The sequence below is a fragment of the Cetorhinus maximus genome, chromosome 19, assembly GCF_964194155.1.
Source record: "Cetorhinus maximus chromosome 19, sCetMax3.hap1.1, whole genome shotgun sequence".
NCBI lineage: Eukaryota > Metazoa > Chordata > Chondrichthyes > Lamniformes > Cetorhinidae > Cetorhinus > Cetorhinus maximus.
Window position 1 is genome coordinate 96,563,524 of NC_135897.1, and position 23,873 is coordinate 96,587,396.

Consider the following 23,873-nt stretch of genomic DNA (forward strand, 5'->3'; position numbering starts at 1 on the left):
CACTTCTGTGCTCGCTGACCTGCACTGGCGCCCGCTCAGACAACACTTCGATTTTAAAATTCTCCTCCATTGTCTTGGCCTCCCCATCTCTGTAAAATCCTCCAGCGCAACAACTCTTCAGAATGTCTATGCTTCTCTGATTCTGTCACCTTGACCCTGCTGTTTCTTGTTGCACTATTGGTGGCTGTGCCTTCAGCTGTCATGGCTCTAAGCTCTGGAATTCCTTCCCCAAACTCTCCAGTTCTCGAAGTGTCTTCCCTCCTCACAACAAACCTCTTTGACCAAACTTTTTGCCACCTGCCCTAACATCATCTTATCTGGATTGTTGTTAATTATTGCTTTAGAACATTCCTGTAAAGCGCCTTGAAGTGTTTTATAACTTATAGGTGCTATATAAATCCAAGTGCAGCACTCCCTCAGTACTGGCCCTCCGACAGTGCAGCACTCCCTCAGTACTGACCCTCTGACAGTGCAGCACTCCCTCAGTACTGAACTCCCGACAGTGCAGCACTCCCTCAGTACTGACCCTCTGACAGTGCAGCACTCCCTCAGTACTGACCCTCCGACAGTGCAGCGCTCCCTCAGTACTGACCCCCCGACAGTGCAGCACTCCCTCAGTACTGACCCTCTGACAGTGCAGCACTTCCTCAGTACTGAACCCCCGACAGTGCGGCACTTCCTCAGTACTGACCCTCCGACAGTGCAGCACTCTCTCAGTACTGACCCTCCGACAGTGTAGCACTCCCTCAGTACTGACCACCCCGACAGTGCGGCACTCCCTCAGTACTGAACCCCCGACAGTGCAGCACTCCCTCAGTACTGACCCCCCGACAGTGCGGCACTCCCTCAGCACTGACCCTCCTACAGTGCAGCTCTCCCTCAGTACTGACCCTCCGACAGTGCAGCACTCCCTCAGTACTGACCCTCCGACAGTGCAGCACTCCCTCACTACTGACCCTCTGACAGTGCAGCACTCCCTCAGTAGTGACCCTCTGACAGTGCAGCTCTCCCTCAGTACTGACCCTCCGACAGTGCAGCACTCCCTCAGTACTGACCCTCCGACAGTGCAGCACTCCCTCAGTACTGACCCTCTGACAGTGCAGCACTCCCTCAGTACTGACCCTCTGACAGTGCAGCACTCCCTCAGTACTGACCCTCCGACAGTGCGGCACTCACTCAGTACTGACCCTCTGACAGTGCAGCACTCCCTCAATACTGACCCTCAGACAGTGCAGCACTCCCTCAATACTGACCCTCTGCCAGTGCAGCACTCCCTCAATACTGACCCTCCGACAGTGTAGCACTCCCTCAATACTGACCCTCCACCAGTGCAGCACTCCCTTAGCACTGACCCTCATTACTGTGCTGGGTGTGTCTGCCTGGATAATCAGTGCAGGTCGTTGGAGTGGGTCTTGAACCACTCAAACAGAGAGAGCAACTGAGCCACACACATGGTACCACCATGGACACCGGTCACTGAGTATGGCAATTATTCTCCGCAGCTGTCCTTTCGCCAGTGCCGTGTTTTTGGATATATGAATGTCAGTGATCGTACCTCACAGCGATAACATTGCACATGGAAATCACGGTCGAGAGCCACAATGCGCACAGTTTCCTCCTGGCCTAGGGCTGGCATGATGGCCTCATTGCAGACACAGCACCTTGGAGCAAACTTCCTGCAGGGACAGAAGGCGAGGATCAGAATGATTAAATCCGGCTACAACAGGGCATGTCCTGTTGGAGCAATAGCTCAGTGGGTTTAATGAATGATATCCCAGGGGGGTCAAGCCTCCTCCCGCTTTAGCCAAAGGGGATGGAGGTGGTTGAGTGGAGTGGGGGATGGGTAATGGCTGCACCTATACTACTCGTGTCACCAGCGGAGTCTTTGTACAATGTCAGGCCACATATTTTTGACGGAGGAATCTAAATGAAGATGTGACAACAAGCTTAGGAGACAGCACCTCAGCACATGTCCCCCAGTGAGAGTCAGCACCTTCAGGAACTGTCCCCCAGTGAGAGTCGGCACCTTCAGGAACTGTCCCCCAGTGAGAGTCAGCACCTTCAGGAACTGTCCCCCAGTGAGAGTCAGCACCTTCAGGAACTGCCCCCCAGTGAGAGTCAGCACCTTCAGGAACTGTCCCCCAGTGAGAGTCGGCACCTTCAGTAACTGTCTCCCAGTGAGAGTCAGCACCTTCAGGAACTGTCCCCCAGTGAGAGTCAGCACCTTCAGGAACTGTCCCCCAGTGAGAGTCAGCACCTTCAGGAACTGTCTCCCAGTGAGAGTCAGCACCTTCAGGAACTGTCTCCCAGTGAGAGTCAGAACCTTCAGGAACTGTCTCCATGTGAGAGCTATGACAAATTTTTTACTTGATCAATTATCCTGATTATTTCCTACATATCAGACCACTAGTCATTATAGAGGATAAAATGCATTCAAATATTAATTGGTTGAAGTATCGGTTAGGTTATTATTGTGGTTATTGGTTAAATTAGTGGCGGAGGATTGCTCCAGATGTGTGTAAGGATATTAATTTGTTAGTGATGTATTGTTTAAATTACGTACTTGTGGAAATCCTCGATGCAGTGAATCTGATTGGATGCATCGACAGTGAAAGGGATCCCATCGAGGCTGCGGTGACACATTACACAGGTGAAACATTGTGGGTGATAGGCCTTGCCTGTTGCACGCAGGATTCGCTCCATTATCGGTTTAGAGCAAACGCTACACTTTTCCAGGGTGTTCTGTGTCGGAGACAGAGAGAAACGCAGAGGTTAGATAGTGAGAACAGTCAATCTTCACAATAAAATCCCAAAATAAATACTGTGAATACATATTGGACCTGAAACATTAACCCTGTTTCCCTCTCCACAGATGCGGCCAGACATGATGGGTTTTCCAGCATTTTCTATTTTTATTGCAGTTTTACCACATCTGCAGTATTTTGTTTTTATTTTAACCTTTCATTAGAACTGGGAGAAGTTAGAAACCTAAACAGGTTTGAAGCAAGTGAAAGGGGCAGGGGCAAAAAAGACTGAGAGCAAAGGCCTGTGATTGGGTGGAAATGACAAAAAAGGGTTAATGTTGTAAGGCCAAAGGGATGGTAACGGGACAGTAAAGAAACAAAAGACGTGTCTAAAGGAGGTATGAATGACAGAATGATGAACAGCCACATTCCGAAAACAAAGTCAAGAGAAAAAACAAAATCAAAATGGAAAAAGAGAAAGGGAACAAAATGGGGATGGAGGGGGGCGGGTGGGGGGGAGCAGAGATTGAGGTTTGAAAATGTTGAAGTCAATCAAAAGGTGAGATGTTCTTCTTCGAGCTCATGTTGCCCTTCACTGGAACACTGGAACACTGGAATACTGTAACACTGGAATACTGTAACACTGGGACACTGTAACACTGCAACACTGTAACACTGGAACACTATAACACTGGAACACTGTAACACTGGAATACTGTAACACTGGAATACTGTAACACTGTAACACTGGAATACTGTAACACTGGAACACTGTAACACTGGAATACTGTAACACTGGAATGCTGTAACACTGGAACACTGTAACAGGCAGAGGACAGAGATGTCAGTCTGACAGCAAGGTAGAGAATGAAGGTGATATGCAACAAGAAGCTCCACTCATGCTTGTGGATTGAACAGAGCCTGTGATTGGTCAACCCAATGCAGAGAGACTGCATTGTGGATAGTGAATACAGTGTCAGTAAAACTGATAACACTGTGTTGTTAAACTGAGGCAACGCCTACCCTAACATTTAAAACAACTTTCCAAGCAGCCCAAGTTACACTGCTGTTTGGCAATGCCTGCCAGTAAAGCTAAACAGAACTGTGCAGGTGCAGACCTCTGCCTGTTGTTCATTTAATTTTAAATCAGCTGCATGGTCACAGTTTACAGAACTGTAGTGATACCCGCCCTCCTTTTTGGCTCAGAGACACGGACTATGTACAACAGGCATCTCAAAACTCTGGAGAAGGACCACCAGAGCTGCCTCTGCAAGATCCTGCAAATCCATTAGCAGGATAGGTGCACCAACATCAGTGTTCTCACTCAGGCCAACATCCCCAGCATCGAAACATTGACCACACTCGATTAGCTCTGCTGGGTGGGCCACATCGTCCACATGCCTGACACGAGACTCCCAAAACAAGCGCTCTACTCAGAGCTTCAACACGGCAAGTGAGCCCCAGGGGGGTGGAGGAAACGCTCCAAGGAAACCCTCAAAGCCTCCTTGACAAAGTGCAACATCCCCACCGAAGTCTAGGAACTCCTGGTCCAAGACAGCGTGAAGTGGAGGGAAAGCATCCGGGAAGGAGCTGAACACCTCGAGTCTCATCGCCAAGGGTTAGCTGAAGCTAAGCGTCGACAGTGAAAGGAGCGCGTGGCAACCCGGGCACCCCACCCACCCGGTCCCCACATCACTGTCTGCCCCACCTGTGACAGAGACTGTAGGTCGCGCATTGGACTCTTCAGTCAACTGAGAACTGATTTCTTAGTGTGGAAGCAAGTCATCCTCGACTCCGAGGGACAGCCTAAGAAGAAGAAGGGCCTAAGCTCAGGAATTTGTTCCTTAAATCACTCCACCTTCTTTGTGATGCTCCTAAAAACCTAGCTCCTTATCCTAATATCTCCTTATACAGCTTGGTGTCAAATTTTGTTTCATCATGCTCCTGCATTGTGCATTGGGACATTTAACTAGATTAAAGACACTAAAAGTTTAAGCACATGTCAGCTGTGGCTCAATTTATAACACACTCACATCTGAGTCAGAAGTCATGGGTTCAAGACCTACTTCAGGACTAGAGTGATGAGGAAAGTGAATGTGCTATCACCAGGTTTGTGGATGACACAAAAATAGGCGGGGAGGCAAGTGGTGAGGATGGCACAAGAGGTCTACAGAGGGATATAGACAGGTTAAGTGAGTGGGCAAAAACTTGGCAGATGAAATATAATGTGGAAAAATGTGAGGTTATGCATTTTGACAGGAAGAATAGAGGAGCTGAATATTATTTAAATGGAGAAAGCCTGCAGAAAGATGCAGCACAGAGGGATTTGGGGGTCCTCGTGCATGAATCATAAAAAGCTAGCATACAAGTTCAGCAAGTAATAGGGAAGGCAAATGGAATGTTGGCCTTTATTTCAAAGGGAATGGAGCATAACAATAGGGAAATCTTGCTAAAACTATACAAGGCACTAGTTAATCCACACCTAGAATACTGTGAACAGTGTTGGTCCCCTTATCTAAGGAAAGATATACTGGCATTGGAGGCAGTCCAGAGAAGGTTCACTAGGTTGATTCCGGGTATGGAGGGAATTTCTTATGAGGAGAGGCTGAATAGGTTGGGCCTGTACTCATTGGAGTTTAGAAGAATGAGGGGCGACCTTATTGAAACATATAAGATTCTGAGGGGGCTTGACAGGGTAGATGCTGAGAGGCTGTTTCCCCTTGTGGGAGAGTCTAGGACCAGAGGGCATAATCTCAGAGTAAGGGGTCACCCATTTAAGACAGAGATGAGGAGGAATTTCTCCTCTCAGAGATAGTGAATCTGTGAAATTCATTACCACAGAGGGCTGTAGAGGCTGGGTTGTTAAGTATATTCAAGGCTGAGATGGACAGATTTTTAATCAGAGGGGGAATTGAGGGTTATGGGGAAAAGGCAGGAAAGTGGAGTTGAGGATTATCAGATCAGCCACAATCCCATTGAATGGCGGAGCAGACTCGATGGGCAGAATGGCCTACTTCTGTTCCTATGTCTAATGGTCTTATGGAAAGTGGTAGGACAGGTTGAGAAAGCGGTTACAGTCGAGGGTGTATGAACTTTGGCTCTGCAAGTTCCACTCACTCCCTTCAGTATCCTTAGATGCATGTCAACCAGTCTTGGTGCCTTAGCAACTGTATCCTTCCTTGTTCTGGACTTTCCTCCTTCACCAGAGGGAATTGTTTATCTCTCTCTATCTTGGTTACATCACCACTTAATCTTCTATACATATAATTTAAATCTTTAAGCCCTGATATCATTCCGGTGAATCTGTACTGCACCCCCTCCAAGGTCAATATCTCCTTCCTGAGTTGCGATGCCCAGAGCTGAACATAGGAACAGGAGTAGGCCATTCAGCCCCTCAGCCTGCTCTGCCATTCAACTAGATCATGGCTGATCAGCTACTTCAATGCCAAATTCCTGCAATATCCCCATAACCCTTGGTTTATCGATCTCTGTCTTGAATATGCTTAATGATTGAGCTTTCACAGCTCCCTGGGTAGAGAATTCCAAAGATTCACCACCCTCTGAGTGAAGAAATTCCTCCTCATCTTAGTCTTGAATGGACCGCCTCTTATTCTGAGACAATGTCCCTTGGTTCTAGATTCTCCAGCCATGGGAAACATCCTTTCTGCATTTACCCTGACCAACCTTTTAAGAATCTTGTAAGTTTCAAAGAGATCACCGCTCATTTTTCTAAACTCTAGAGAATACAGGCCCAATCACCTCACTCTTTCCTCATAGGCAGTCCCACCAGTCCAGGGATCAGTCTGGTGAACCACTGTTGCACTCCCTCTATGGCAAGTATATCCTTCCTTAGATAAGGAGACTAAAACTGTACACAATGCTCCAGGTGCAGTCTCTCCAAGACTCTATACAACTGCAGTAAGACATCTTTACTCCTGTACTCAAATCCCCTTGTGATGAAGGCCAACATACCATTTGCCTTCCTATCTGCTTGCTGCACCTACATGTTGGCTTTTAGTGACTCATGAACAAGGACACCCAGGTCCCTTTGGACATCACTTCCCTCCCTCGCAAATACTCTGCAACTCTGTTCCTCCTACCAAAATGGATAACCTCACACTTATCCACATTACATTCCATCTGCCATTCTTGCCCACTCACTAAGCCTGTCCATATCCCCTTGAACCTTCTTTGCTTTATCCTCACAACTCACATCACATTCCCACCTAGTTTTGTGTCATCTGCAAATTTGGAAATATTACATTTAGTCCCCACATCCAAATCATTGATATAGATTGTGAACAGCTGGACCCAAAGTATTGATCCTTGCGGTACTCCACTAGTAACAGCCTGGCAATCTGAGAATGATCTGTTTATTCCTCCTCTCTGTTTTCTGAATCCTCAACCTGAATGCAGTTACTCCAGATGTGGTCTGACCAAAGCCTTATATACAGGAGCAGGGTATCCACCCCTTGTATTCCATTCAATGCACCATTAACATCCCGACTGAGAGTCGCACAGGGCTTCACTGCAGCAGCAGGAAAAGAGGAGGCCACTCAGCCCCTCAGACCTGCCCACCATTACATTAGTTCATGGTTGATTTGTATCTGAACTCCACCCACCCATCTTGGCTCCATATTTTCTAAAATATTCTGATCCACTTGGCTCTGGTCTCTCTTTCTCTTGGCACAGTGCTGTTGCCAATGTCAATTGACCTTACATAGAAACATGTCCAAGGAGCTTTTCGACAGATGAGAAACTTCAAGCTGCCGATCAAACAGCATTTGTTGGCAAGAAACCAAGTTTGAGTTGGAACGAGGGAGTCAGAGGTCAATGGCCAACATTGTGTCACATACTTGCACAAGTACTTTTAATTCTGGACACTATAAACAATTGAATGTAAAAGTAGCCAATTAAGACAACGGCTGCATCAGTTGCCTAAATATGGTCAATGCAATTTGTTGAGTTTAAAACAAAATCGAAGTTTGTGTGTTCAACAGCCCATATGGGTTCATTTAAGCTCCATTCGTACTATCTACATCAATTTCTCTGAAGATTATGTGACCTTCAGCAGGAGGTTTTGATTACATTAATGCAAGTTAGAGAGTGATTGCAAAAATAACATTAACATATACCAGATTACAATTTGCAAATTCTTCAATCCTTTTAAGCCTCTTGCACAATTTTGAACATCTTTTGTAGAAACTGGAAGATAAATGAAACTCCATCTTCTTTACTTATAGGGAAACGTGGGCTGAACATCTGGTCAGCTGGAATGACCATTGTCCCCAACCCACATGTTCTGCTTAAGTAGCAAAGCCAAGTGTCTACGGTGAGGCAGGTTGAGGCTCAAAAGCATCGGTAACCCTGCTGATGGCTGCACTAATGCTTCCTGAGGCAGTCTATCTTATTAAGTGCAATCTGTGTTTCCACTTTCTGCAGTGCATGGGTCAGCAGTGGGTTACTGTGGTCACACTAAGTGTTTATAAACAGTTGCTCAGCCGGTCAGGCAGCATCAGTGGAGAGAGAAACAGAGTTAACGTTTCAGGTTGATGAACTTCAGAACGAAGGAAGATCGCAGACCTGAAATGTTAAACCTGTTTCTCTTTCTACAAATGCTGCCAGACCTGCTGAGTTTATCCAGCAGTTTTGTTTTGTCTTTATTTTAGATTTCTTGCATCTGCAGTACTTGTCATTTGTGCAAAAGATGTGAATTTGGTGATAGTGGGAATTTGCTGGCAAGCGGTGAATTTAGTTTAACATTTGGAATTTAACATAGAATTTTAAAAACAATGGAAGAAGCTTCAAGGATTTTGTGGCTGGAGGAGGAAGAGAGGGCTCTGGCTGTCAAGGTGACCAGAGCTGGGGGGTGTACTGCATGGTGGAGGAGAGAGGGCTCTGGCTGTCAAGGTGACCAGAGCTGGGGGGTGTACTGCATGGTGGAGGAGAGGGGGCTCTGGCTGTCAAGGTGACCAGAGCTGGGGGGTGTACTGCATGGTGGAGGAGAGAGGGCTCTGGCTGTCAAGGTGACCAGAGCTGGGGGTGTACTGCATGGTGGAGGAGAGAGGGCTCTGGCTGTCAAGGTGACCAGAGCTGGGGGTGTACTGCATGGTGGAGGAGAGAGGGCTCTGGCTGTCAAGGTGACCAGAGCTGGGGGTGTACTGCATGGTGGAGGAGAGAGGGCTCTGGCTGTCAAGGTGACCAGAGCTGGGGGTGTACTGCATGGTGGAGGAGTGGGCTGGATGTCGTTGGAAGAACTTGCCTGACGAGAGTCCCTGGTTAGAGCCCAGCTTCACGGCCAAAGCTATCGAGACACTTAAAGTGATGCTTGAGTATACTCAAGGTGTCGAGGTGGCTCAGGTGTGTGGAGGGCTCCTGTCTGAACAGTATTTGGATTAGAACCTTAGAACCATAGAAAAGTTACAGCACAGAAGGAGGCCATTTGGACCATCTTGTCCATTGAATGGATTGAAATGCAATCATGTCCTAAAGCTCATTCAGTTCTAATAAAGTCGGAGTACGACAAGCACTGTACTCCGTCAGCTCATAACCGACAGAATTTCTGATCGGTGCCAGGCAACGAAAACTTCCTCAGGAGCCTCAGCCCCACAATCTGAGTGGCCTCTTGGAAATCCCCTCTGTGCCACTCCACTCTGCCCGGAGGAGTTTCCTGCGTGGGCTGCTCTTGCACACCCTGCACTTGTCCTTGCCGGCCGTCTGGACATGCTGTGACGTTCCATCCTGCTGTGTGGAGGAGCCTGCACCCCTGGTGGAGGGCTGTCTGTGCAGGAATCCTTCCTTTGACCCTTGGGGATTTGGCATGAGGGGGTGTTGCATGTGGCAATCCCATGCAACAGATGGTTAAAACTTTTGTCAAGTGTTTTAGTGCTAACAGGTTAATGAGTAGATAAAGAAAAAAAAACATACATCAAACTAAAAGGTGGATATAAATAATCTAGATTTAGATATGGCAGAGCAGGTTGTGTATCTAGACTGCAGTATGTAGTCATGCGAACAATGAGGCTGTCTTCAATAAACACTTGTGCAGTAAATGTCACCGTCACAAATCTCTCTGGCACAGAGTTGGAGACACTCTGACATGTAGGGGACGGGATCAGTGTCTGGGCAGTTTGCTCCAGGCTTTGGTCATACCTCATGGAGAGGTACAGGTTTGGAACAAGTTGGCGTGACTGATAGTTTACAAAGTACGAGGTGAGATAGAGAATGTGAAACCACAGAAATTGATCCTACTCAAAAGGTCCAATGTACTTGTTACCTGTGAGGATAAGGATAACGACAGTCGGAAGGACAGCCTGAATGTGGACCTAGACACCTCAAAGTAGGAGGCTGTCCAAATAGTGGGCGGGGGGTGGGGGGGGGGGGGGGGGTGGTGATGGGGATGCAAGGAGAGTAGAGAAAACATAATTCGATAATTCGGGGGACAGGGAGCACCCTTTGCAAGCAGGATCAAGAGTTCCACATAGGGAAGAGACATAAACAGTTTGAAATGATATGAGAGAGGGAAGGGGAAGATCCAGTCATTGTGATCCATGCTTGGATCAACAACATAGGGAAGAGTAGGCAAGATGCCCTATTTGGGGGATGTACCAGGATTTAGGAGCTAAACAAAAGAATAGAAGGGTTATAACCTCTGGATGATTATCGGAGTTGCGTGCAAATTGAGTTGACTAAAGTACTGGATAGGGGAATGTCTGGCTGTTATATATATAGAGTTCCAGGAGACAAATGATAAAGTCCCTCACATAAGACTGCTAGCTAAAGTCAAAGCTCATGCTGTATATATTAATGATTTAGACTTAAATGTGGGAGGCACGATTGGGAAATTTGCAGATGACACAAAAATTGGTTGTGTAGTGATAATGAAGAGGATAGCTGCGGATTCCAGAATGATATCAATGGTTTGGTTGGGTGGGCAGGGAAGTGGCAAATGGAATTCAATCCGGAAAAGTGGGAGGTAATGCATTTGGGGAGGGCAAACAAAGCGAGGGAATACTCAATAAACGAGAAGTTATTGAGAGGGGTTGAGGAAATGAGAGACCTTGGAGTGCATGTCCACAGGTCCTTGAAGGTAGCAGGACAGGTGGACAAGGTGATCAAGAAAGCATCCCCCTTTATTGGGCGCGGTATTGGATACAAAAGCAAGGATGTAACGATAGAATTGTATGAAACACTGGTTAAGCCACAGCTGGAATTTTGTGTGCAGTTCTGGTCACCATTACAGGAAGGACATAATTGCTCTGGAGACAGTGCAGAGGAGATTTACAAGAATGTTGCCAGGGCTTGAAAATTGTAGCTATGAGGAGAGATTGGATAGGCTAGGGTTGTTTTCCATAGAACAGGGGAAGCTGAGGGGTGACCTAATTGAGGTGGACAAAATTATAACAGGACTAGCCAGGGTAGATAGGAAAGATAAAAGCAAAATATTGAGGATGCTGGAAATTTGAAACTAAAACAAAAATTGCTGGTAAAACTCAGCAGGTCTGACAAATCTGTGGAGAGAAAGACAGAGTTAACATTTCAAGTCCATATGACTCTTCTTCAGAAAGACTTGTTTCCCCTAACTGAGGGGTCAATTACCAGGGGGCATAGATTTAAGATGATTGGTAAAAGGGTTAAGGGGACATGAGGAAAACCTTTTTCACCCAGAGGGTAGTGGGTGTCTGGAATTTCACTGCCTAAGCTGGTGGTTGAGGCTGAAATGCTCAACTCATTTAAAAGGTACCTGGATCTGCATCTGAAGTGCTGTAACCTGCGAGGATACTGACCAGGTGCTGGATAGTGAGATTAAAATGAGCGGCTAGTTTCTTTTTCATCTTTTTGGCCGGTGCAGATACGATGGGCTGAATGGCCTCTTTCTGCACCGTAACTTTTCTATGATCCTATGAAATTGAAGACAAATGTTTGACCTGGTTAGGAAGTAGGCTGAGTATCAGGAGATATGGGCAGGTACTCTAAATGACACGATGTGACTTGCGGTGCCCCGCAAAATTCTGTGGGGCTCTCAACTATTCAGCTTCGATGGCAGGAAAGAAAGCCATGTAACAAGGTTGCTGATGACACAAAGGTAGATGGTAATGTAAGCAGTGTAGATGAGAGCATAAAAATTACAGAGAGGTATTAGTGGGCTAGGTGAAAGTGCAAACGTGTAGCAAATGGGTTTCAATGTAGGCAAATATGAGCTGATCTACTTTAGAGCAATAGGGCACTTTCTAAATCAGGGGTTCCAAAACTAAGAGCTCCAAGGCAGCCATGGTGACTTTTGAGTGAAGAGTTTGGTGGGACAGTCCTGGGAACAGCTCAGAGTCTCCATTATACCCGTGTGCACAATTCTCCGCTCCGAGGCTCCATCAGAGTCAGCAAAGCTGCTGTGGACAAAACCATTGGTCCCTGCTCAACTACTTCCTCTCTACCCCCTTCAACTAGCCCCCCCCCCCCCCCCCCCCCCCCCCACCACACATGCCCCCACTGGGGATTCAATGATGGTAGTGCTTTTGAACGTTAAGGGTCGATGGTTAGGATTCTCTCTTGTTGCCTGACACTTGTGTGGGGCGAATGTTACTTGCCATTTATCAGCCCAAGCCTGGATATTGTCCAGGTCTTGCTGCATTTGGACATGGACTGCTTCAGTATCTGAGGAGTCATGAATGGTGCTGAACATTGTGCAATCATCAGCGAACATCCCCACTTCTGAAGGAAGGTCATTGATGAAGTAGCTGAAGATGGTTGGGCCTAGGACACTACCCTGAGGAACTCCTGCAGTGATACCCTGGAGCTGAGATGACTGACCTCCACAACCACAACCATCTTCCTTTGTGCTAGGTATGACTCCAGGCATATGGACTTAGGTCACAGGTCAGCACTGATCTCACTGAACGGTGGCTGAACAGGCTCAAGGGGTTGAATGGCCTCCTCCTGTTCCTGTGTTGTGATGGGTTAACAATTGTGAATTGCGGTAAATTACATGGGATACTTATCAAAAATGTCTGACAGCCCCGAAGACATGAACCCAATCACATCACCCAATCACTATACGCAAGATAAAACCAGATTTAAACCATGTACACATCAGATTTACACCAATTACAAACCAGAATTACACCATGTACACACTGGATTCACACTGTGTGCATAATGGATTCACACCGTGTACACACTGGATTCACACTGCGTACACACCAGATTCACACCATGTACACATCGGATTACACTTTTAGTGGCTGAACTCAAACAAAAGTCAAGGTTTGATTCCCTGTTTTTTTTCCCTGTATATATTAGTCTTAGGAAGGTGTGATTCACTTCACAACTGGCTCAATCGCCAAGGATTAAGGTAAAGAAATCAGCCAGGGTTCCTGCTCCTGATCACTGTCCAGTGTTCCCTGGGTTAGAGAGAGAAAGTCTTGGAAGGATCCTGGTGTTTTCACACTGTGCTGTCATTGGTTAACAGGCTTGTGTTCATCCTCTACATCAAAGCAAAAACAGAAATACCTGGAAAAACTCAGCAGGTCTGGCAGCATCTGCGGAGAGGAACACAGTTATCTGAGGAATGTGCTAATTAAGGGTAGAAAGCAGGACGAGCAAGGTACAGATTGGGCTATCTGTACCTTGCTTGTCCTGCTTTCTACCCTTAATTAGCACATTCCTCAGATAATATCACCACCTTCAACACCTCTTTGTCCTTTTGTCTATGACATCTTTTGGTTATCTCCACCTATCATTGGCCCTCTATCCAGCTCTACTTGTCCCATCCCCCCTTAAACCAGTTTATATTTCACCTCTCTTCTATTTTTACTTAGTTCTGTTGAAGGGTCATTCGGACACGAAACGTTAACTGTGTTCCTCTCCACCGATGCTGCCAGACCTGCTGAGTTTTTCCAGGTATTTCTGTTTTTGTTTTGGATTTCCAGCATCCGCAGTTTTTTGTTTTTATCCTGATTGAATCACTTCAGCTGTGTGAAATTGACCAGAACCAGTGAGAAATGTCACAATTATAAAAAGAAGACATCATTAGTGGAAACTATGCAGAGTCCCTCTGGGTACATGACACACTCCCATTGATAGAAGCTCTATGACGATTCAAGTTCAGTGAGTGCAAGAACAAGCCTCAATGCTGTAGGCACTTTCTACTGACAGACTCAGGGAGGGTATCGATCAATGGGAGGTGAAAGGCGAATAGAAAGGTGAGGGGGGCAGTCTGGGGGTGACTTCTGTCTTGAGGAGATTCTGAGCTGAAGGAATTGATTGTAAGTCCTTCAAATTGTAGATCAAAACAAATCTACAAATCGAGCACTTTATGTATCCCCACCTGCTAAATTACACATCCCACCTCACCCCCAATCCGGAAACCAAAAACTCCATACCCCTGCTAATGCCCCCAAACACTCTATACCCCTGCTAATGCCCCCAAACACTCTATACCCCTGCTAATGCCCCCAAACACTCTATACCCCTGCTAATGCCCCCAAACACTCTATACCCCTGCTAATGCCCCCAAACACTCTATACCCCTGCTAATGCCCCCAAACACTCTATACCCCTGCTAATGCCCCCAAACACTCTATACCCCTGCTAATGCCCCCAAACACTCTATACCCCTGCTAATGCCCCCAAACACTCTATATCCCTGCTATTGCCCCCAAACACTCTATACCCCTGCTAATGCCCCCAAACACTCTATACCCCTGCTAATGCCCCCAAAAACTCCATACCCCTGCTAATGCCCCCAAACACTCTATACCCCTGCTAATGCCCCCAAACACTCTATACCCCTGCTAATGCCCCCAAACACTCTATACCCCTGCTAATGCCCCCAAAAACTCCATACCCCTGCTAATGCCCCCAAACACTCTATACCCCTGCTAATGCCCCCAAACACTCTATACCCCTGCTAATGCCCCCAAACACTCTATACCCCTGCTAATGCCCCCAAACACTCTACACCCCTGCTAATGCCCCCAAACACTCTATACCCCAGCTAATGCCCCCAAACACTCTATACCCCAGCTAATGCCCCCAAACACTCTATACCCCTGCTAATGCCCCCAAACACTCTATACGCCTGCTAATGCCCCCAAACACTCTATACCCCAGCTAATGCCCCCAAACACTCTATACCCCAGCTAATGCCCCCAAACACTCTATACCCCTGCTAATGCCCCCACATATTCTATACCCCTGCTAATGCCCCCAAACACTCTATACCCCTGCTAATGCCCCCAAACACTCTATACCCCAGCTAATGCCCCCAAACACTCTTTACCCCTGCTAATGCCCCCAAACACTCTATACCCCTAATGCCCCCAAATATTCTATACCCCTGCTAATGCCCCCAAACACTCTATACCCCTGCTAATGCCCCCAAATATTCTATACCCCTGCTAATGCCCCCAAACACTCTATACCCCTGCTAATGCCCCCAAATATACTATACCCCTGCTAATGCCCCCAAACACTCTATACCCCTGCTAATGCCCCCAAACACTCTATACCCCTGCTAATGCCCCCAAACACTCTATACCCCTGCTAATGCCAAACACTCTATACCCCTGCTAATGCCCCCAAACACTCTATACCCCTGCTAATGCCCCCAAAAACTCCATACCCCTGCTAATGCCCCCAAACACTCTATACCCCTGCTAATGCCCCCAAACACTCTATACCCCTGCTAATGCCCCCAAACACTCTACACCCCTGCTAATGCCCCCAAACACTCTACACCCCTGCTAATGCCCCCAAACACTCTATACCCCAGCTAATGCCCCCAAACACTCTATACCCCTGCTAATTCCCCCAAACACTCTATACGCCTGCTAATGCCCCCAAACACTCTATACGCCTGCTAATGCCCCCAAACACTCTATACCCCTGCTAATGCCCCCAAACACTCTATACCCCTGCTAATGCCCCCAAACACTCTATACGCCTGCTAATGCCCCCAAACACTCTATACCCCAGCTAATGCCCCCAAACACTCTATACCCCAGCTAATGCCCCCAAACACTCTATACCCCTGCTAATGCCCCCAAATATTCTATACCCCTGCTAATGCCCCCAAACACTCTATACCCCTGCTAATGCCCCCAAACACTCTATACCCCAGCTAATGCCCCCAAACACTCTATACCCCTGCTAATGCCCCCAAACACTCTATACCCCTGCTAATGCCCCCAAATATTCTATACCCCTGCTAATGCCCCCAAACACTCTATACCCCTGCTAATGCCCCCAAATATTCTATACCCCTGCTAATGCCCCCAAACACTCTATACCCCTGCTAATGCCCCCAAATATACTATACCCCTGCTAATGCCCCCAAACACTCTATACCGCTGCTAATGCCCCCAAACACTCTATACCCCTGCTAATGCCCCCAAACATTCTATACCCCTGCTAATGCCCCCAAACATTCTATACCCCTGCTAATGCCCCCAAACACTCTATACCCCTGCTAATGCCCCCAAACACTCTATACCCCTGCTAATGCCCCCAAACATTCTATACCCCTGCTAATGCCCCCAAACACTCTATACCCCTGCTAATGCCCCCAAACACTCTATACCCCTGCTAATGCCCCAAAACATTCTGTACCCCTGCTGCTAATACCCCCAAACACTCGATACCCCTGCTGTTAATACCCCCAAACATTCTACACCCCTGCCGTTAATATCCCCAAACATTCTACACCCCTGCTGCTAATACCCCCAAACATTCTATACCCTTGCTGTTAATACCCCCAAACATTATACACCCCTGCTGCTAATACCCCCAAACATTCTATACCCCTGCTGCTAATACCCCCAAACATTCTATACCCCTGCTGCTAATACCCCCAAACATTCTATACCCTTGCTGTTAATACCCCCAAACATTCTACACCCCTGCTGCTAACACCCCCAAACATTCTATACCCCTGCTAATATCCCCAAACATTCTACACCCCTGCTGCTAATACCCCCAAACATTCTACACCCCTGCTGCTAACACCCCCAAACATTCTATACCCCTGCTAATATCTCCAAACATTCTATACCCTTGCTGTTAATACCCCCAAACATTATACACCCCTGCTGCTAATACCCCCAAATATTCTATACCCTTGCTGCTAATACCCCCAAACATTATACACCCCTGCTGCTAATACCCCCAAACATTCTACACCCCTGCTGTTAATATCCCCAAACACTTACTACCTCTGATGCTAATAGCCCCAAACACTCTATACCCCTGCTGCTAGCATCACCACTCTATACCCTTGGTGCTAATGCCCCTCCACACACTCTACAACCCCGCTGGTTATACCCCTTGGCCCCCCTATATACAATGTATACATTCCATTGCTCATCACAAAATCACTGAATCATTACAGCACAGAAGGAGGCCATTCAGCCCACCTGACTTAGGCATTGTGTTCCCATTCACCTGTTATACCCTCAACTGAAACTCTCACTCATTGTTTGTAAAATTCATTCATTTAAAAGCTGGGAATCAAGAAATGAAATGATGAAATAGTGAGATAGAAACAGGAATCAATATTTCTGAGCAGCTTTGTAAACACCTGTCTGCTCTGTTGACGCTGTCACCGAGTGCACTCTCTAATACACTTTAGAAGATGGGGACTGTACATAAGTATTTTTTGTTATCTTTTAGATAATGTCTGACCTTCAGATTCTAGTCATGCGTTATTGCCCTTCATCAATCAAATTCGGCTTGAACAAATATGAGCTGAGGTATTCCATTATGTATTCCATGTATTTGGGGATCAAAGGTTACGGGGAGAAGGCGGGAGAATGGGGTTGAGAAACTTATCAGCCATGATTGAATGGCGGAGCAGACTCGAAGGGCCGAATGGCCTAATTTCTGCTCCTATGTCTTATGGTCTTATGATCTTATTATCATTTTTGGTTTCAGACTAACTATTCAATAGAGTGCTTGTAGATTTGCTTTCTACAGCACCTTCAGAACATTGTAATTACTGCAATGTTCAAGTGTGGAGGACTGGTACACCTACTCGAAGATGTCAGGTTCCACACCTGCTCTGCACTGAGTTAATGATAGCTGCAGCAGTTTAATTAACCTCAGCTATTCTAGTTTGGGGAGGGAGAGAATATCAGCCAGTCCCTTGTGCTCTTGCTCATCATCCAGTAACCACAATCGGGAACTGTATGGCTATGGACAGGATTGGGCTCAGCTGCCATGCTCCACATGGTCGAATAACAAAAATCTTCCCCAGTCATCCTCCCATGCAGTACCTTTCCTAAAGTCCATGTACACCACATTCACACATTGCCTCCAACTAACCGTGTCTGCTCCCTTCTCAAACAGGTTCACAAAGCACAATTGTTCCTTTGGCCATTCTTACAGGCATGCGAGACTCCTGAAGTGAAACTCAATAAACTTAAAAAGAGATATTTCCTGAAGTTACCACACACTCAGGTGGCAAACAATCCTTGTTGTCCAATAGGGGTATGGCTCAAGGGAGCTGAAATACAAGGAGAGGAAGTCATGCTACAGTCGTCCAGGGTCTTGGTTACATCCCATCTGGAGTAACTGTGTTCAACCCAGACACTGCATCTCAGGAAGGATTTATTAGCTTAGAGGGGGTGTGCAGATTCACCAGAATAATATCAGGGCTTAAAGGGTTAAACTACGAGAACAGGTTGTACAAATTGTGGCTTTGCATCCCTTTGAATATAGAAGATGACAGGCAACCATACTGAGGTAAAAACAGAAAGGGTTAGAAATTCTCAGCAGGTTTTGCAGCATCTGTGCAGAGAGAAACATTTGGGGTCCAATCTGACTCAGAGGAAGAGCACTTTCTGTTTTTATTTTAGATTTCCAGCATCTGCAGTATTTTGCTTTTAGTTTAGGATCCAATTGATTAAAATGATTCAAGGGTCCGGCAGAAAGTATTACCTATCGTAGGCAAGTCCAAGGCAAATGGGCTTAAAATTTTAAAATGATGGCCAGGCCATTCAGGGGTGATGTCAGGAAGCACTTCCTCACACAAAGGGGAGTGGAAATCTGGAACTCTCTTCCCCCAAAAGGCTGTGGGTGTCAGGGGTCAACTGGAACGTTCAAGATAGAGATCAATAAATTTTTATTGAGCAAAGGTATCAAGGAACATGGAGCAACTCTTTTGAGTTATCAACAGTCACAGATTGCAACTCTTTCGAGTACAATCACAGTTCTTGGTTTCCGGGAGTGGGACATGAACCCACAACCCTCTGATTCAAAGGCGAGGGTGCTATGAACTGAGCCACAGCTGACACCTCTATTGTAACTCTTTCGAGTACATTCACAGTTCTTGGTTTCCGGGAGTGGGACATGAACCCACAACCTTCTGATTCAAAGGCGAGGGTGCTATGAACTGAGCCACAGCTGACACCTCTAGGAACATGGAGCAAAGGTGATACAGATCAGCCATGATCTAATTGAATGCAGAACAGGCTTGAAGGGCAGAATGGCCTCTTCCTGTTGCTATGGTCAGTGGAGAAACTGCTAATCAGAAAACTGAAGCATAGTTTGAGGTTTGCAATGAACTGTTCCCTCTGCTTCAGTTGGGGTGGAAATTGATTATTTCTGTTGGCCGTTCCCTTGGCTCTTTATTCAGTAAACCTGGTTCGCTGCCAAAATCGTTTCAGAGCCTCAGTTGCTCAACATGGTGTGGGTTCCCCTGCAAATGGTCAGTTTCTTCCCACTGGGGCACTCAGTCTGATTGATCATGCTGCACACTCCTGTAGCGGCTTACTGTCCAAATTGTAGAGCTCGATTCAGATCTTATCCTCATCATTATCATTGTGACCTTTCTGTAAGGCTGCACACTTTAAATTCAGTAGGCTAATGTTGTGGTAACCTTTAGCTTTAAGCACACCACAAATTTCAGTGACTCCCTCTCACTCTGTGGGGTATCAGGCTCTGGATGTTTGTGGAATCAGTGCTGTGTCAACAAGGATCTGGACCCACTCCAAAGAATCTCTTCTGAGGTAACGAGTCCATATGTTTCCAATAAAGAGAGAACGCATGTCTCAGTGGCAAACAATTGACCTGAAAACTGCCCCTTCGCTTTCTCCCTCCCCCTCCAAACCCCCAAATAAACCACTCACAGCTGAAGTAAACCCACACATTGTATATAGCAAGGTTGGGGTGGGAGGGGTCATTGTTAAAATGTAACATAGTAATGGAATAAGTTCAAATAAGTGATTTTCAGCTTTATTTGCAGTTGATGGGGGAGAAATTGGTGGCACTAAACAGAGAATACAAAACAGTACTCCCACCATCATTACAGTCCACTCCTTAAATTACAGCCCACCCCCTGATTACAATCCACTCTACTAATTACAGCTCACACTCACCAATTACAGCTCACCACACCCCCTTGATTACAGCCCACCCCTTGACTGTAAGAGCTTGCTGTGCACAAATTGGCTGTCATGTTTCCTTACTACAACAAGGACCACACTTCAAAAATGCTTTATTGTTTGTGAATGTTTTGGGATGTGCGGATGTCCAGAGCCTGATACCCCACAGAGTGAGAGAGAGTCACTGAAATTTGTGGTGTGCTTAAAGCTAAAGGTTACCACAACATTAGCCTACTGAATTTAAAGTGTGCAGCCTTACAGAAAGGTCACAATGATAATGGTGAGGATAAGATCTGAATCGAGCTCTACAATTTGGACAGTAAGGTATGAAATAAATTGTAATTCACTCTTAACAAATATTCATTTTTACTTGAAAATCAAGCTTTGCATTTTCCTCCAGCACTGACTGGACATTGACACACTGACCCATGGACAATGCAGTTTCTGGCCTAGACAGTGACACACATCCCATGAACAAATAAATGTAAGAAAAAAGGTCACTCATCAGTTATCAGTGGGAATCAAAGATTATTGGGGATAGCTGGGAATGTAGAATTTGAAACACAAACAGATCAGCCATGGTCTTATTGAATAGTGGAGCAGGCTCGAGGGGCTGAATGGCCTACTCCTGCTCCTATTTTGTATGTTCATATATTCAAGAAGGCAACTCACCACCATCTTCTCAAGGCAACTAGGGATGGGCAACAAATGCTGGCCTTGCCAGCGATACCAACAGCCTGAGAATGACTAAATTTCAAGTGGCAAGTTAACACATAGCCCTGATGAAAACAAGTTTCCAAACCCTGAATTGTCTGCATTTCCATCCATAAAAGGCTTGTACAAATGAAATTCAGCTTCCGAAGCAATGGTTGGCACACGTTTTACTACACTTGATGGACTCAGCATTTAAACAAAAATATTTTGGGGAATGTTACATAGGGAGGAGTGTCTTGGCTAAAACTGTTATGCTTGGCTTTGCAGAGCTGTGAAATGCGAAGGGAGTTTGGAGATTTTGCAATCCTGCAGTTGGTTTGGGTTTATATTGGAAGCTGGGTGTGTTTACATTGGAAAATGACAGACGTCAAGGTGATCTCACTGAAGTTTTCAAGATCCTGAAGGGAGTTAATAAAGTTGATTGCCGCAATTAGTTGCTCATGTTAAAGAGTTCAAATCCTAGTGGGCAAAGATTAAAACATGGGGGAGCTGGAGTTACCAGGGACACAAGAGTGTGACACTTCCTCATCTAAAGGAGAGATGCGTTTCGAGAAAGCTTCCAGGGTAGGATAGAGAAGTGAAAATGGAACCAAGCGATAACTGGGTGTTTTGGAGAGAAGGGTTTGAGAGATATGACGCTGGGGTGCATTGGGGCAGTGCCATTGTGCTTTCAAAATTATGCCAGTTTCTTCAAAAGATAGATAGAATTCTACTGCAATATTCATCTGACGGAATTTTCACAAGAAGGAGAAGAGAAGGCAGAGGAAGGAAGTAGAGGGGAGGAAAGGATGAGTGAAGGGAAAGGGATATGTGAGGAAGGGAAGGAAGGAGAAGAGAGGAAAGGAAGGAAAATGGAGAGGTGCAGAAAAGATTAAAAGGTGGGGAGGCAAAGAGAGGAGAGAGAAGGAGGAGAAGAGTTAAAGAGAAAAAGAGAGAAAAAGCGGGTAGGGATGAGGTGGGAATTGAGAGGAAATGTTGCAAGAAGGCAAAAATGTGACTGGGTGAGAAGGTAGAGAAAGGGGAGGGTGGAGGGAATGGAAGGGAAGAAGAAGAGAGGAATAGACAATATGTTGATAATATGTTGAGAGGTGAAGAAGGGAAAGGAGAAAAACAAAAGATTCCTGTGTGCCAAAATAGGGCAGTGTTGGTCATACTTAGTGACAGTTCATTAAATGCCTCCCTCTACAAAGGGAGCTGACCTTTGACCCCCACCTTTCTCCATCTTGAATTGTGATGACTTTGATCAAGAATTATCCTCGTTTCTCCATTTTGTTTGAGTGTTACATATAATTTTGCCTCGTCAGGTCAATCGCATCTATAATTCCTGGATCCAAGTAAAACCTGTGGCCTTGCTGCTTACTCTCCCTGCAACCTCAGGATGTGCAGCCTCTGAATTGATGCACGTCCTCTGGATTTCTAGTCCAGTAAGCTAAGCATTACTGTACCCTTGTAAATGAAAACTGTTTGCTGTAAAGTGAGAGAGGAGTATTCAGTGAAGCTATTGATATGGGGACATTACTCAAGATTTTTGTGGATCTGGGCTAAGGATAGGTTGCATAGACTAAGCTTGTATTCCCTTGAGTATAGAAGATTAAGGGTGATCTAGTTGAGATGTACTGCAGGAATTCACCAAGGCTCCTTCAACAGCACCTTCCAAACCCACGACCACTACCACCCAGAAGGACAAGGGCAGCAGATAGATGGGAACATCACCACCTGCAAGTTCCCCTCCAAGCCAGCCACCAGCCTGACTTGGAAATATATCGTCGTTCCTTCACTGTCACTGGGTCAAAATCCTGGAATTACCTTCCTAACAGCACTGTGGGTGTACCTACACCACATGGACTGCAGCGGTTCAAGAAGGCAGCTTACCACCACCTTCTCAAGGGCAACTAGGGATGGGCAATAAATGCTGGCCCAGTCAGCAAAGCCCACATCCCGTGAATGAATTAAAAAAAAATGTTAAAGATGATTAAAGGATTTAATTTGGTGGATAGAGAGAAACTATTTCCTCTGCTGGGAGAGTCCAGAACAAGGGGATTAAAATTAGTATTAAACGATTCAGGAGTGATGTCAAGAAGCACTTCTTCACACAGAGGGAGGTGAAAATCTGGAACTCTCTCCCAAAAGCTGTTGAGGCTGGGGGTGAGTTGAAACTTTAAGAACAGAGATCAATAGATTTTTGTTGGGTAAGGGTATTCAGAGTTGCAAAACCAAGGCAGGTAGATGGTATTAAGATACAGGTCAGCCATGATCTAATTGAATGATGGAACAGGTTCGAGGGGATGAATGGCCTACTCCTGCTCTCATGTTCTTTACCAATGACACCCACAATCTGAGAACAAATGCGTGAATAATAGGTCAAATGCTTGTAGAGTATTTCCAGCACTTTTTGTTTTTAGTTTGGATTTCCTGCATCCTCAGTATTTTGCTTTTGGCCCAAGAGTCGAGGCTGAGGCTGGTTTTTCCTGGCTGGAGAGTCTAGAACTAGTGGATATAGTCTCAGTATATGAGGTCGGCCATTTAGGAATGAGGAGGCAAAATTCCTTCACTCAGAGCGTTGTGACTCTTTGGAATTCCTTACCCTGAAGGGCTGTACATGCTCAGTCACTCAGTTTTAGATTGATAGACTTTTGGACACTAAGAGAGTCAAGGAAGAGGGTAGGAAAATCAGTCATGACCTTATTGAATGGCAGAGCAGGCTTGAGGGTGAAATGGCCTATGCCAAAGGGAAATGATCCTTGTCTGCTTCTCCAAGTCTAAATAAGACCTAATTATGAATACGTCTGTCTATATTTGTCCCATCTTTGTAACTTTGAGAAGCACACTGGAGAGGAAGGGAGTAGTCATTTTTGATCTACTTATCAGTATGATATACACGTATCTGAGTCCTACCCCATTCACCAAAGATATTTGTACATTTATAAAGAAAAAAATAGCAGGACATTTGGTTAACGCAATCAAACAGAGTCAACATGGTTTTGTGAAAGAGAAATCATGTTCTGTTCTTTGAGGATATAACAAGCAGAGTTGATAAAGG

The 23,873-nt window shown here is 46.0% G+C and overlaps 1 protein-coding gene across 6 annotated transcripts in view; it reads right to left on the reverse strand.

Moving 5' to 3' along the window:
• Positions 1-23,873, reverse strand: part of lpp (LIM domain containing preferred translocation partner in lipoma) — a 467,959-nt gene that overhangs the window by 43,946 nt on the left and 400,140 nt on the right. For all 6 annotated transcript variants that reach the window (XR_013579645.1, XR_013579643.1, XR_013579644.1 and 3 more), the window contains exons 9-10: positions 2,564-2,742; positions 1,556-1,676 (exon numbers count right to left, since the gene is read on the reverse strand). Coding sequence is in view for 1 of the 6 variants with exons in the window: in XM_078564419.1 (XP_078420545.1) it covers positions 1,556-1,676; positions 2,564-2,742 (300 nt within the window). In the remaining 5 variants the exon portion in view is untranslated. The remainder of the gene's footprint in view (positions 1-1,555; positions 1,677-2,563; positions 2,743-23,873) is intronic.